The 17,029-nt window shown below is 30.3% G+C and overlaps 1 protein-coding gene across 1 annotated transcript; it reads left to right on the plus strand.

Annotated features, from left to right (window-relative positions):
• Positions 1-937: 937 nt before the first annotated feature.
• LOC108764337 (thyrotropin-releasing hormone-degrading ectoenzyme) lies at positions 938-17,021 on the plus strand. The gene is made up of 17 exons (XM_018512514.1): positions 938-1,169; positions 5,407-5,597; positions 6,048-6,372; positions 7,447-7,843; positions 8,322-8,477; positions 8,944-9,255; positions 10,096-10,276; positions 10,785-10,938; positions 11,486-11,567; positions 11,977-12,151; positions 12,271-12,457; positions 12,994-13,271; positions 13,769-13,947; positions 14,444-14,611; positions 14,914-15,054; positions 15,126-15,207; positions 15,596-17,021. The coding sequence occupies exons 1-17, from the start codon at positions 1,121-1,123 to the stop codon at positions 15,758-15,760; spliced, it is 3,222 nt and encodes a 1,073-aa protein (XP_018368016.1). The 5' UTR covers positions 938-1,120; the 3' UTR covers positions 15,761-17,021.
• Positions 17,022-17,029: the final 8 nt, after the last annotated feature.

Genomic DNA, 17,029 nt, shown 5'->3' on the forward strand with positions numbered 1-17,029 from the left:
TATCAACTTTACAGAAAAGCAACAAGAGACAAAAATTATTTGTTTTCTTCTCATAAAGTTCTGAGAATTTTTTCAGTATTTGAGTAAAATGTTTTCGACCAATATTCAGGAATTTTTAGTAATTAATATCTTGTTAATTATTGCGAAAATTGCAAAATGGTAGAGGACTTTTCGAACTCACTTCAACTCAATTTAGTCCGCTCTATTCTACACAAGATCGCTTGGCAAAAAATTTCGATATACCCTGTATATTTTAAAGGGATTAATGGTATTTTAAAAGAAAGGATACCTTGCATTGGTATCACTATTTAAGAACGCGGTAATTTAATTTAATTTTATGAAAATTTTTAATATTCAATTAGATTTTGGTAAAATTGATAGAAGCTTCTCTAAAGAGAATATACTACATTTTAGAATACTCAAAGCACATTATAAATTATAAGTTAAAATATACAAGGAAAATGTAGATAAGAGTTTTATGGGAATCGTTATTGTAAAAGATAATAAAAAAGGGGTTTAAATTACATTATTTAATAATATTTTAATAATCTCCAATTATAATTAAGTTTCTCTTTTATAATGAAAACATTTATCACAACTAATAAAAGTATTCCTTACAACATTACTAGTTTTCTTTTGTTCAGCCTTTTGTTTAATTCTTTTTTTTTAATTATTTTCATGATTTCGTGAAGATAAAGGAAAATAGAACTTGCCTCATTCTTTAGATGCTGCGTTATCATGCCGGACTTCCACGTGTCACGACAAAAAGGAAGGCTGTAAGACGCGCGGTAAAATTTCGATAGCGGCTCTAATCGCGAATTATGGCAGAAGCGCATAAGAATAAGGAGCGGAACGAACGGTTGAGACCGACACAGAGAGCTGACGAACGAAGAGCACAAGTGGGGGGCACCCGCGAGTGTTTCTTGGTCAACATCCACACACGGCACCGCAAGGTAGAACAGCTAATTGCAGTTGTACCTGCGTCACCTGTGTGCCGCCGCGCTCGCGAATTCGTTTCCGCGTTGGATGCGCAATCGTCCTCTAAAGCCGCCTTTTCACGCACTTTCGTTTTCATTTTTCTTAAGAATATACCTTTGCATTTTTATTTCAAATTACAACGATGCGACGAGGATCCGTCAGTAGTTGGCAGTCCTATGGACAGCGAAATTGTAAGTGATAACAGCTGTTTTTGCTTCTGCCGTCATTTCCACGACTTTAAACTTAAAGTTGTGATTACACTTAGCATATAAACCTTTTCTATTAAAAAAAGTGTTTAATAATATTTTTCTTTAGTTAAATCTAAAAACTTATTATATCTCTCATTAGAAATCTATTAAATTATTACAATAAAATATGAAAATAAAAGAATATTGCATTATGCATGTTAAAGTTTAAAGTTATAAACTGACAGTGATATTATATAGACACATTTGGATTAAAATGAAAAATAAACTGTGGAAGGTTATAATATATACATTGAATATATATTATATTATTTTTAGAAAAAAATGCCTTTAAGAATTATTTTTATTTAAAATAAAAATTCTTTTGTTTAACGTTAATTGTTTTCAAGAAATTAAATCTGATTTATTTATAGTTACTGCTGCGATTATTATTTTATATATGACAAATATGTTTGTTATTTATATCATCAATTGTAATATTAATTACATTCGTTAATTAAACATTATTTATATGCACCGTATTCATATTTTCAGATATTCAAAAAACAATTTTTTTTAACAATTTGTTTTAACAGATCTATCTTTATTCTATATTTTCATTTGATTTTGAGAATAACATTCAAATTAACTAATTATATTTGAATTTTTCTTTATCGTTAAATGTATGAAATATTTAACTTATATCGATATGAACATGACTGTAAACTTCGAATCACTGCAACTAGTTGATTGTTGCACTTTTTATGACAGTTATAATCATGCGAGATTTTGAATGTACATTGAAAAAAAATGATGTATTAACAATTCGTATAATTTTAAGTAAGCAATAAAATTTGTAAAGTTTGACATTAGTTGAGAAAAGATCAAGTAGCATTTGCATATTTTTGTATCTATATATATTCCGTAGAATTAAATTTTATATTTTAATTTACATGAAAATATTATATTACAATGTTAAATATTAACAAAATAAGTTCTTGCAAGTTTTGCGTTAAACAGAAAATCGAAAACCACACACTAAAAAAATAGTATTATATCAACAGTATTTTTAATTGAAAATAATCTTGTTGATTCAACAATGATATTAATGAAACAAATAACCTTTTTTTAAAACAGGGCCATGACGTACTTGTTTTGTTAATGATTGTGAATTAACAAAATTATTTTCAATTAAAATGCTGTTGATATAATATTGATTTTTTTTCAGTGTATAATTTTCTTCTGTTTAATGCGAAACTTGCAAAAATTAATTTTGTTAATTCAGCATTTATTTCTTTAATAACTTTTGCAATTTTTTATTTTAATCATGATTATAATTTTAGTTTGATAATAAAGTAGTAATAATCTCACAACTCGGTAAAAAATTTTTCATGCATGAATATGTATAAATATGTAAAATAAACATACATAAACACGCAATATTCATAAACATATATAATTATATATGAAATATGTTCATATATGTTCATACATCCTTCTTTCTTTTGTAAAATTACTTTTTAATGTAGAAATAATAATAGTAAGACATTAAAAATAATTAAAAAGATAATTTTCGCACTATTTGTTTTAGAAAAAATCAAGTTTAAAAGAATTGCTTATGTATAATTATATATAAAATTACACATAATTATGTATGAGCAATTTTTTTACATTTTTCATTTTATGTATGTTTATACATATTTATACATATTCATGCATGACAAATTTTTTACCGGGAATCCCCCCCTCTCTCTCTCTCTCTCTACCTCTCTCTTCAAATCAGATTTATATTTTGTATCGCCAATACATGTATACTGTCAGTTAAACGTTAAACAACTCTATAACAGAACTATTGTTAAATAACTCAATCAGTTATCTATATTCAAACAAGCTTAGAAATATTCCATATTGGTAAATTATTGTAAATTCAACAAAACTGTCTCTTATGTGCGCGCAGAACTAATATGATTTTTTTAAATATTCGTGTGTACACAGGTCGAAGCGATGTCACACCAATTTCAAGTATTTTGAAATAATTTTCTCACACTCTTAATTATGTTATTATTGATGCTATCTATCTCTTCTCCATGCGTCTGTTACATGCGTTGCTAACTTGGAGGTTACCTTGAATGTTTATTCATGATATTTTCTTTACTAAAATATTGATATTACTGAACAAAATATTTTTCTTTAATTATTGCAATAAAGGAATCATTTTAATTACATTGAAGATTAAGTTGTAATATTTTCGTATAAACTAAAATATCGTAATGTTTAATTTTATATAAAAGAAGTATAAATACAAAAATATTTAAATTTTACTCGATCTTTTCTCGTTCAACGTCAAACTTTATAAATTTTACTACTTATTTTAAAATTATACCAGTTATTGTACCGAGACAAATAATTGAAGAAATTTTATTCAAATATTTAGCGTCTGACAATTTGGAATATATCGAAAATTTAAATAAAGAGTTTACTTCAAACTTCTCTTCCTATATTCTTTTTTTTATCTTGGACACAGTACTAAGATATTGACGTTTGTTTATGAGACAGTCACGTTCAGATGGTGTAACGAGAAATGTGATTTAACATCATAGAGAACACGCTACGACGAGACATAATAATAAAGAACAAATAAATAACAAGAATATTGTTTGGACAAGAATAAGTATTAATTAATTGTAATAGATTTGTAAATTTGCAGTTATTGATTCCAATCTGCAGTTATTGATTTCAATATCAAGGAGAACTTAATATTGCATCTTTTCGATGTTTTATTACCCGTTTCCAATGTCGAGTCAATCTAGATTCTTAACAAAGTGTACAATGCGTTTCATTGAAAACAAACTTTTAATTAAGATAATATCTCAAATTTTAATCGTAAGTACAAGTAATGTTTATTTCTTTTGTGCTTCAGTTTTCAATAACGGTGCGGATTTATTTGTTTCACTGATGTGCGTTATAACATAGCATTTGAAGAAATGTAACAAGTTTTAGTTGCGTTTTTACGTTCATTATCAGTGCGATAGTAACAAATAACAATAACAAATAACGTTCTATTGAAAGTACTCTTGTATTTTGTTATAAATATCGTTAGAAATTATGTCGTTGAAATCAATGCAGACTGTCGCCGCTAATGCTGTGCGAACGGTACCGATATGAGCGTTATCGGCGCGACGACGATTATGCGAATGCTGGAGCTGATACGTAGTCAGCACGAGGTGTACGAGCATGGGACCTTGAAATCACGTCTCCTGCCGCGTTCACGAGCCTATCGCGGATTCCTGCATCACGAGGAACCAATTTTGATGACATCATCCGCATATATTCCGCGTTTCTAATGTTGCACTACTAACGCAAAATTCGTCGCAATGTTTACATGCTTACAGATATCGCGAATTTTTTCCTAATTGATACGGAAAATCGGCATACGACTCACTTCGATTCGTCAATTGTTTGCGAGTTGTTTACACGTCTGTCTATAATTTTCGCGATTATTTTAATTGCTCTAATGTTCTACGATTTATTCGATTGATCGTTAACTATCGAAAATTACTGGTCTCGAATATGACAGTGCTAATTGTCAGATTTCTAAGAAAATATATGCTTATTAATTGAAAGGTGTGTATGGTTGAAGAAAATATCATCTTTGAAAAAAGGAAATTTTTCACAATTAAAGATTAATTTTAGGGATTTTTATATCTATAAATATATTTTCAACTTTTCTTAATTCTTCTGCTTACATTATTTATCTAACTTATTTCTATCAGTTCTCTCTCTCTCTCTCTCTCTCTCTCCCTCTCTCTGTAATTGAAACATTTTTTAGTAAATATAATCATAAGAAATTATAATTTTTTTCTACACACAATATTTAAATCGATTAGCCATTAAACTTTTAAATATTTAGAAAATAATTTTTAAAAATTAAGTATGTTATAACTCATACAAAAAATTTTAAATTTATTTCTTAAACATATTAAAGAAACATGTGGACATTTCGGCTTTAAAGGTTTCTCTCATACTCCTTAATTTATCCAATTAAAAGGAAAAATTATATTATCTATTTAGAAAAGTAATAATATTAGCTGTAACATTTACAACGTGTCAAATGGTTACATGATCGACACAATTGACGACCAATTTGAAAATGTTACAGCCTATTAAGAAGGAACAATAAGCACCAATATTTAGTGAGGTAATAAATGTGCGCATCTTTTTATCGCACGTTTAATATTTTCAGCTGACTGCATGATGCAAACATATGAGGGCAATACTGCATTGCCTCCTCCTTGCGAGGAAATTGTCCATCAACGAAAGGGTGGCTGGTTTTTAACGTACAAAAAGATTCTCTCTTTCGTTGTCCTGATCGTGATCGTTGTGATTGTCGCCGGTATAATTGGATGGAACCTTGGCACAATACCCAAAACGAGAGTAAGTGATTTATCGTAACATATATTCTAATTATTTGTTATTACTGGTTTATCATCATTGTACTGGTGATTGATGTTTTATTGTAATAATTTTAAATGTATCTATTACTTTTGATGAGAAAAATTAAAATTATAAAATAAACAATTTTTTTATAGATTCATTTTTTGGTATTTGTTGATTGAGATCACTATATTTTATTCAAGATTATTTATATTAAAAAATTAAAAAGTAAAAAAATTAAAAAATAGTAGAAAATTAAAAAAGTAAAAAAGTAAAAAAGTAAAAGTTAAAAAAATAATTATTTTAAAGTCATTACTATTTTTTTATAAGTTTTAATTAATGATTTAATACTGCATTACATTTATGGTTTCAATATGTAAAATAATCACAAACATAATATCTTTTTAATGAGTACTAATAATACTGTTTTCTGCACTTTCTGTTAATTAGATATATGATCCATTAGCCCTTATTGAAGAAGAAGTGGAGGAAGGAGGTGATATCGTGATAGCCTCAGTATCGCCTTTCATTCATCCTTTGAAATATAATCTCGAATTGACGCTGTCGAATGACATCAACGCCACATCGAAGCTGAAAGGGCGAGTCATCATCGAATTTCGTGTGGATGATACAACACCATTAAACCAATTGTCTCTGAATGCGAGAAATATCACGGCGACGCGTTACAAGTTGTCACTCATAGAAGAGAATGGTGCGCGTGCGAAAAGGAGGCGTAGGAGACGCGCTAAAGATACAGGCGGCCAAGAGAACGCTGGTACTTTTTACAGAAGTCAATTAAAAGAAATAGATCTATTTTCAGTCAAAACGGATCTTAGTGCTTAAATATTTCAGAGTAAATTTACAATTGAATGTATATATATATATATATTTAATTCTGAAAAAAACATTTAATACGCCGAAATCTTTTTCAGTCTTGAAATGCAATCATGAACAGAACTAAAGTAGTAATATCATATATTAAATTGAAGAGCAATTTAATAATTTTTGATGCTAATAAGCATCATAGAAAGATGTTAATAATTTGATGCTAATCTAAGCATTTTTAAAACTAAATAATTTAATTTATTTTCTTTAGAAATGTTACATAGATTCTCTATCCATTAATATTCTTTATCTAAATTATTTCCTGCTTTTTTTTGGATTGTGATAAACAAAAAATATTTTAGTTGATATACGATAGAGATAAATGATATTAATTAATTAAATAAGTGATAAATAGATTATTCTAAAATAGTTCGATTTAATTATTCGATTTAATTCGGCTCACACACATAATGACTAACCAATTGCCTTAAATTATATTTTAAATAAGTACGTGCACAGAACAGAAGTTTATAGGTATTGTACCTTGTGTTCATTAAATTTGGATCGTAATCTATGTCACGAATGCAATTGCTGCTTGTTTTCATTTGGATTATAATCTGCATCGCGAATGTAACTCGTCATTATAAGGCAACGGGTTAATAAACGGTTTAACAAAGCAAGCAAATTTTTGGTAGTGAAATAATGCGCGATAAGACTAGCTTGCAGCTGTGACAATTTATAATATAATTGCGTGCATGTGGTTAATATTGCATAACGTTCGTGATAAATTCGAAAATAAAAACGAGAAATAACTTTATTCTTTATGTTTTAAATGTTTTACGTAATTGAGCTGGTTAAATCCAGTTTCATTTTTTAATACGCGTTAAAAATTAATATAATTAAACGATTATTATTTGAAATTTCCCCAAAACTCTTGTTTATTCTTAAAGAATATTAAATAAAGAAAGAAAAACATTACATAATTGATTGTGTCTAATGCCGGACAACGATCTGTTCAACGTAGACAATGCCACTACTTTGGCTCCTACTGTGACGTCATCTACGCAATTGGAAAATAAGGACACAACACGCGTCGTTGTGACGGAGTATCCTTCAGGAAATGTAACCGTTTCGGGCAACGAAACTTCTTCTTTGACAAACGAAAGTTCGTCAGTGCCCGATGAGAAAATCGCGGAATCTACAAACGCTACGACTGGATCAGTGACTTCTATTATGATAACTTCCGGTAATGAAAGCATAACTGATGTGGAGATTCAGCGATACGAAGTGGATGCTGATAATGGATTACACGTGATATATCCGGCTGTCGCCATGAATCCAGGAATATACAACTTGGAGATCGATTACGAGATTTTATTCGATGGCAAAGCGATTTATTCGACGAGCTACGGCGAAGGAAAGTAAGTTTTTCCATATGATTATAGTGAAAAAAAATTAGTTAACTAATTGTCGATTGCACAAGAGTTAAAACATTATCTTGCAAAAGATCCAACTATTTACTTAAGCAAGAAGCATGTCGGAACATTTCAGTTATATCGCTGCAACATTACAACGTCTTGCTTACTGGGAATACTAATTAAATTTTTCGAAAATTACAAAAAAGTTGTCTACAAATTTATTATTTTAAAAATATGTTATTAACATTTTCTGATAATATAAAAATTATAAAAACATATTTTTATACATATAACGTGATGTCTTTTCTCTTTTTTTCCTGATTTATATTAAAACTTTTCAGTTTTAGAATATTTAATATTAATTTTTTAAATATAAGTTAGACAAATTTCTTCAAATATTTTTGTAGTTGTGTCTCCTTAATTTAGGTATTTTTAAAAATATGTCTACTTAATTTTGGGGTGATTTTATATATATTTTTAGATCGTTAATCGGGACGCGGTTAAAACCTGTACGAACTTCGCATCTTTTGCCTCTCTTCGACGACGTGAAACTCAAGGCTGTTTTTTCAGTGTCCGTGGTACATCCACGCGAAGCGAGAGTTCTTTCAAACATGCCTCTCAATATTTCCAAAGACGTGTAAGTATTTCATACTGTTAATTACAGCTGTGTCAACGTTTGCATACCTAGAAGATCTATATCGTTTATGAATAGCGAAACTGTCCAGTTCCACAGCTATTATTTTTCCAACTGTGTTTTCTTTAGTGAAAATACAATGAAAAACTTACATAAAGCAACCAAACATACACGAGAAACATACATATATCAACTATGAACTTTACAGTTTTTGATTAATTTACAGTTCAAATTTTTTATTTTTTGTTTTAAATTAAAAATTACTCCTAAAAATTACTCCTAAAAGATGCTAAAATTATAGAACGTTAAAGAAAGAATTTTTTCATTAAAATATAAATTTGATTCCATCAGTGCAATGAATTGTAATGACATTTCTCGTGCCATTATTTTTCTATATTTTTTTTTCGTGTGGACGATTTTTATGCGTTTAAAAAGTAATCATTAATCAGTGTAATTTGTATCTTTCAAGATCTGATGATCGAGTAATCGACACCTTCAGCGATACCCCGTTGCTCTCGCCTTACAATCTGGCTTTTGTAATGGGCGAAATAGAGTCGGTGGGTGAGACGAAAACGGGACTTGATAACGCGACAGGAGTGACTTTCTGGGGCGATCTGAAGAGACGATCACGAGGAATTTATCTTCTCGACAAACTCGACCAAATTGTTGTACATTTGAACGACATGTTCTCGATGCCTTATCCGCTACCGAAATTGGATATCGTCGCATTACCGTCGCGAATCGTCGATAACGCCGGAAGCCCGGGATTGATATCATTGAAGTAAGAAAGCTCACAGTGTTATATTTCATCTACAAGAGAATAATTAGATTACTATGAAATTATTTCAATGGAAAAATTACAATTATTTCATAAATTTTAAAGAGATAATAAAATTTCATTTTTAAGTGCATTGATTTTCAATACCAATAATGTTTAATATCCAAAAATTTTTTCGCGTTAAATACTTTATTATTCTGTTAAGTGACCCAATCAGCAAAATGTAGTGACCCAATTAGCAATTTATCTAGAAATTGCTAGCAAATTCGATTAAAATATAGCATCAACTCCGCATTAAGCTTATATTTTGCTGACAAAGCTTGCTGACATAATGTGAGTGCAAATTGTCGACAAAAACCGAGTAAAGTTTTGGTTGGTTCTTACCATTGATTTACTGTCAGATTGTCAACAAGTTTTGCACAGTTTGGCCAACAATTTGTTCTCCTATGTTGTCAACAAATTTTACTGTATATCTGCCACCAATTTGCTGCCATCATTGAATATAATAGAATTTACATAAAATTTGCCTTTTTGACGACAAATTTTGTAGCGTTTGAAAAAATTTGTTTTCAACAAACTTGGCTAACTGGGATAAAACAAAAGGATTAAATTTTATGATATATATAAATTCATGCTTAGTTGGCGCGACTTGATATCACCATTTTTATAGTAAATGTATATTAAAACAATATTTACTTCGCACAATAACTATTTTGATGGATGCGGACACATAGAATTTATTTTTACCTTTTTTTAAAAAGGTAATTTTTATAGAGATCCATTATACTCTTTCGATCGCTCTATGTTCGATGTCGCGTTATATCAAGCAAAATTGTTTTCAAGGCAATCGCTCTTCTACGCCGCAGATCGATCTCCCATGGTCACGAAGACAGACGCGTTAAGCGCTCTGATAAGCCTGATAGGAGAACAATGGTTGGGCGGCGTTGTGAACATGAAGAACTGGACGGACGTTTGGCTACTTGAAGGCTCCACTCTCTATTTGAGACACGAGATGATCGAGAAGGCACATAATTGGAATAATATTTGCGATATGCATTAACTGTAAAAGTACATACCGACGTCCGACGAACAGCATTTTATACTGAAACACATGTTAAATTATATTAAAATTATGTACTTTTAAAGTTAATATTAAATTCTATGTTAATTATTTTAAAAAGGTAAAGAATAGTTAGATGAAAGAATTTGATTTATACGGTACAAAATTGTTAAGCTTTTTTAATTAAAGACTATTCAAACATAATAAAATTTTTGATATGAAAGTGTATAGAAAAACCAAATTTTTTTATATAGAAATTTTTGTATATTTGACTTTTTAATTTTACGATTGTTTATATACTTTTTTTATTTTATATTAATATTAAAAATTTTTTTGTATTTTTTATTAATTTAGTTTTCAGTTTATGTCCATGTCACCATTTTAAAATAATTGATTTACACTTGATAATTTAGATAAGGATAGTTCTTCTCTCGCCGAGAAAAGCAAAGTTTTTATGAAATTCTATTTTCAGATAGATTCATCATTGAGCTCCAATCTTGCCTTTCTTGCCAATGTGCAATGGGAAGCCATGGAAGAAGACAGTTACAGTGTTTCAAGGCCGCTGCAATCAAACGTCAATCCTGCTAATTTGGATTTTTCGGACCGCAATGTTAGATATAAGAAAGGTAAAGACTGTTTATCAAACTGTTTCTTTTTCAAGCAATGCTTATAATATTTTCAAGTATTAATATCTTATTGCTCCTGGTATTGAATACTGTCAGCATTGATACTTTATTTTCAATATTAGCAATAATTACATATCCATACTTGAAAGTGAAGCTGTGATTATTTGATTTTAATATTCGTATCTTACATAAAGATGTTTGCAAATGTTATAAATAAACGTCAAATAGTTGAATATTATTATAAATATCTATATATATTAATATTTATAATTATTAAAAATTTGCATTGTATATTTTAACATTAAATAATTTCGTAGCCAATTTAAGAGTTTATGTTGTTTTTCAACACATTTTTTGACATCTTGTCTTTTTCCTATAATTTTGTAAATCACATTCTATAAATATTTAAATCACTGTACCTTTTTGAACATGCAAACACGTGAAATATTGTCAAATAGTTTCAGCTTCACTGGAAAGGCAGTATCGACTATTATACGCTCTTGTAACGCTGCATAATGTGACTCTGCATTCTGACTGCTTCTTGTAGGTGCATGCTTGATTCGCATGTTGCATGGCGTGATAAACGATACCGCCTTTAGGAACGGCTACCGGAAATTCATAGCAAGGTGGTGGGTATATCACATTATCGTCGATTTATCCTTCAACTGGGCCGTCGTTCGTTCATTAATCGCGCGATCCCGGCATCGACGTTTATATCACTCGCTCGCGCGACCGCGTGATTCAGTCGTCGAAATGATAATCGACGCGGTTTACAGCGAGTTACCCCGTCGGCTTTATGGTAATGCCAGTCGTTGAATGTCACGAGCTGCCGACCATTATTCCTCATGCTTCTTTATCGGCCTCGTTACATAAGTGCACCTATCATCGATATACATATTGCGTTGAATCGCACAAACGTACAAAGTTATACAATCTTGTCGCGTGATATATACAAGCTAAGGAACGCATGAACAGTAATACTGTATTTTTCGTTATAGAAAAATACTAAAATTATTGTAAATTATTAAAATGTTTTAGGAATTATTCAACAGCGAACGTTGACGATTTCTGGGAAGCGATGGCGGAAGAAGCTATCAGTTTACCCATGGAAATTACGTTAGCCGAAGCGATGAACTCTTGGATTTCACATCGTGGATATCCGATTGTCAGCGTTGTGAGGAAATATAAGGAAGGCACCGCTATTATTCGGCAGGTGTGCGATCTTAAACGTTACGAATTAAATTGCATATTTAATTTTCTGAAATAAAAGCATTATAATTTATATCGATATGCTTCTCGATTATGGTATTTACCATCAACTATATTGCACAGCAAAGATTTACATATGACCAATCATCCGACATTCAACCGACGTGGTACGTACCGCTTGACTATATTAACAAAACGAGCAATGATTGGTCATCTCCGACAAAGACATGGTTGCATTCCGAAACGGAAATGGTGGTGCATAACATTGGCGCTCAAGATTCCTGGATTGTATTCAATGTGAATAAAACAGGTTGGCTAAACAAATATTTTTCTTAAAAATGTCCTTAAAATCTCAATTACGAAAAATTTAGACATTTTTATCTGGATTAGTGAAATATTTTTTTATCCACACCATTTTGTACGAAACTTTTTTATATTTTTAAATTTATGAATAATTTTTAATGAAAAAATAAAGCATCAAGTTAAAGCTGAAATAAGAGTTATATTTTATTATTTTAAATACAATTATTAATAGTGAGACAGGAAATTGGATTTTTATCTAGACTTTCGTAGATATTTATAGATAAGCATTTTTACGTTGTCTAGTAAAATAAAAAATATTTGTTTTTTATTTTCATTAATTTTTTTATTTATAATCTTTCTTCAATTATTCATAACACAATTATAACACAATTATGATTTTACAAGTAACTTTTGTAATTTGTATTCATGCAGAAAATTACTTCTTAGCTAGAGAATAGCACGTTAATTTTAATATCATCCAATTTAATATGAAATTGCGAAATGGGATGCAAATGACCTCTATCGTTATTAATTGCTTTCAAGGTTATTATCGTGTGCACTATGACGAGGAAAATTGGAAGCTCTTGACACAGGCCCTCGAGGAAAATCACGAAATCCTTCCGGCAGAAACCAGAGCGTCGCTCATCGACGATGTGCTTGGACTCGCCGCGGTCGGCTTGACGAAATACGCGACCGCTTTTGACTTTATTAAATATATGCAAATCAAGGAAAGGCATTACGCTCCCTGGGGTACTCTGATGCGTCATCTGTTGAAGTTGAACGGTCTTCTTTACGAAACATCTGGCTTTAGCGCCTTTCAGGTAGCGTAGCATACTTATTAAGAAAAACAAACATTAAAAGAACGTATCAATTTAAAAACATATTTTTAACATTGGGAGATAACATGTTTATATTTAATTAATATTTAGGAAGTCATTTAGTTTTATGTTCGGTGAACATTTGATAAAAAAATAATGTCTAGTGTAAGATAAAGTTACAATATAATTAAGAATAATTAAATAGTTAAGAATAATAGTTAAGAACAATCGAATCGAATAAATGCTTTATGAACATAATATTTAATACAATAATAATTTATGTTGAAAAATATTTTAAAAAATTTAAACGAAATTTATATTTAATATTATATAATTATATCTTTATTATTGAAGAAACAAAGCAGTGATAGGTATAAATGTCCAAAATTTAAAAAATCTGAAAGTTTAAATTTAAATTAAAAAATAATAGTTTAAGCAAATTTTTTTTTATTACTAAACAGTAATGTTATTAAATAACTTAACGAATTAACCGTTTACAGGAATTTACATTAAGATTTACTTCAAAATTGTACGCAGACGTGGGGTGGAAAGTCGATGAGGGTTCGCGATTAACTTTGACCACTCTTACGATAGCGTGCGCGTTTGAAAATGCGGAATGTCTCGACTGGGCCAGGAATCATTTTGCAAAACTGAAGGATCATTCCGATGCAGATGAAGTGTAAGATCGATAAACATAGTTTTTCATTTGACTTTTGTTCTCACTTACATTCGAACATCTTTTGAACAATGGTGTTTTCTTTCTACTTTAAAATTTCGTTACTTAAGTAAATTTTGTTACGAAATAGATTAGAATCTTGACAATGTTGCATATTTTTAAACGTGCCTGTGTTTCTAAGATTGAAAGCTGCACGTTTATTCATCTATTAATATCGTTAATAGAAGAGTATTATCTAAATCACTAATTTATGAAATTAAATATGTAATCTGACAGCTGTATATTCATAAAAAAATTTTGTAATAAAATGCTTAAAAATAATATTAATTTTTATTTATACAATACTAATCTTAATGAGCATCGTTTTGCGTACAGTATAAAGAAATTAGAAAACAAATTTATATAATGATATCTTTGATAATAATTTTCATTTTTGAAAGGATGATCTCATTTTAATATTTTACGGTTTATTTCAAAAGTAAAACTTCGATCATTTTAGTGTACCGGCATATGCACGTGAAGTGCTGTATTGTACGATCGCACGATACGGCACGCGAAACGAGTGGAATTACTTCGTCGAAAGGGCAAATTCCACTGCAGATCGAGATGAAAAAAATCGTCTTCTGTCAGCGTTTGCATGTTTCCAGACGCCATGGATCCTGCAATTGTAAGTAAAAATTGTTAGTAATAAGTAATGTAAAAATTAATAAATTTTTATTATCTACATAATTGTAAGTAAATTTCATTTTAGAGTTAATTTATTTTCTAATATTTTATTTAGAACGTGCAAGATATTTAATACAGAAATAAAAAAGTATAAAAAAGATGTTCGATAAAATTTTAAATAAGAAGAAAAAGATTCCTTATTAATTAAAGCATAAATCTATTAATATATTAATTAAAAAAAAAAATATATATATATATTATTTAGCAGTATGCAAATATATAATTCATGTTAATATATGTTAGAATACTTAGCGAGATTCTTGAAGGGAAGATGTACGACGAAGACGATACGCAAAGGATCTTACGAAGTTTTCCGCAAAACCCGGTCGCTGCGCAAATCGCCTACAAGTTCGTGCAAAATAATTGGCAGGTTATCGTTACGAGGTACTTTGCAACCTTCTTATCCCTTTGTCAAACTTATAAGCAGATTACGATGTACTCTCATATCTGTTTAGATTCTCTAAATCTCGTCCGATCTTAAAAGCTTTTGCACTAGCGATGACAAACGGCTTGATCAGCGAGGAAGATTTTGAAGACGTAAGTGTAATTTAATTTTACGCACAAAAATAATAATTCACGCTGGAGCAATAAACTAATAAGATAATAAATAAATATGTGAGATGTAGGCAATTCTCACATTTATTTATTTATTCTCACATATTTATTTATTGATTTTGAGAGCCTTTGTTAAATCAAAATTTTGATATCTTTACATTTATAAGGTAATAAATTATAATAAATAATAAAAAATTAATAATTAATACAAAATAGTTTTATGGAAAGTATAATATAATATTCATTTTTATGCCGGTCAAGTCTTTTATTTTTCATTTCTTCATAATGATTTGCTGATAATATCTCGAAGAACATAAATCTTTTCGAATATTATATAAAGTGCAATTTTAATGTTTGTTTGATCCTTTAGTTTCAGACGTTCAGCGAGGATAATCTCGAAAGCGTAAAGATTGTGGGATATACCATGGCGATGGTCGAGGCGCATGCTAAATTCGCGACAAAGTGGTTAAAGGAATCCTTACCGGAAGTGCAGGAGTGGCTAGCTGCGAACAATTCTACGGAGACATCGGTGTGAATACTTGTGAGATCTGTCGGGTACAATAGGACGAGGAAAACGTTTCGTAATTATCGATTCGCTTTCGTATTGCGGCAGTCGACACACTTGGCACTCGCACGCGAAAATAACTGCGAGAACTTTTTCTACGACAACAAGTTTTATTTCTCCGTATGCTTTCGTCAAGCATGATTACAAAACCAAGCAACAAGAATCTCGTTCTTACATCGTGTAGCCTTAGAACGACGGTCTTTAATATAATTACTTAGTAAGTACATATTTAACAAACGATATACATAATAATCGTATCTAACGGTGATTATTATTCCAATGTTTACCGTAAACTCTCCGTTCTCGTTCATGTTAATGGCGCTATATTGCTATACGGTACATTCGTTTTATAACGCACTATGTTATCGTTTTACAATAATCTATCTGTACCGTTCTTATATTCTTTTCGTCTTTAGCCTAACTCGTTAAATGCGTTTAGTGCGGTATTCGCAAGCTATCAAATACGCAGTTCAAGGGTTGGAAGCGATGATTTATCGTCGGTCGGATCGTTGAAGACCAAAACTGCCCGGTATCGAAATCGAAGTCTTATATAGACACTGCAAAGACTTACCACGTTCTTTGCGTATATCGAAATCCTCCGAAAGTCGAAACGAGTCAAAATCGCGGAACTGCACACAGCGCCGATTTTTTATACTTCGGCAACATTCAATCCATTTTTCACATAATGCATTTAGCGCTAAATGCGACTTTTCCTACATTATATCTGCATCATACGCGTTTACAAACACGCACGTTTAACGCTAAATGCAGCCTATTTTTTCACTTCACGTTAATATTGAGTAACATATTCTCACACTTGGAAAACTGCAAAAATGACATTAAGAATTAGGGTTATGACACACAAAAAAACTTAAGCAGTAAGACGTAAGCAGTCAATATATTGGCAAAGAAATTAATATATTGGCTACTATTTATGTTGTGGCCTCACAGTCTCTAATGTGATTAGCCAATTCGCTTACTACTAACGATTTAACACTTAAATTTTTTTATGTGCCATGACCATTAAACAATCGTATTTAATGTTTAACTGTGGCTGCATAGTTTTCATTTTATGTTTGCGTTATGCGAGAATCGTAATGAACTCAGCGCATTTGGCACTAAATGCGCATTCATCTGTTTGCAAATAAAGTTTCTCGATATATGAGAATTATAAAAAAAATGTTTTTATTTTCCGGTCTCTCATACGTGTATGTGTTTGTATGTGTGCGTGTGCGTGTG

This window comes from Trachymyrmex cornetzi, unplaced genomic scaffold (genome assembly GCF_001594075.2).
Source record: "Trachymyrmex cornetzi isolate Tcor2-1 unplaced genomic scaffold, Tcor1.1 scaffold412, whole genome shotgun sequence".
Lineage (NCBI taxonomy): Eukaryota > Metazoa > Arthropoda > Insecta > Hymenoptera > Formicidae > Trachymyrmex > Trachymyrmex cornetzi.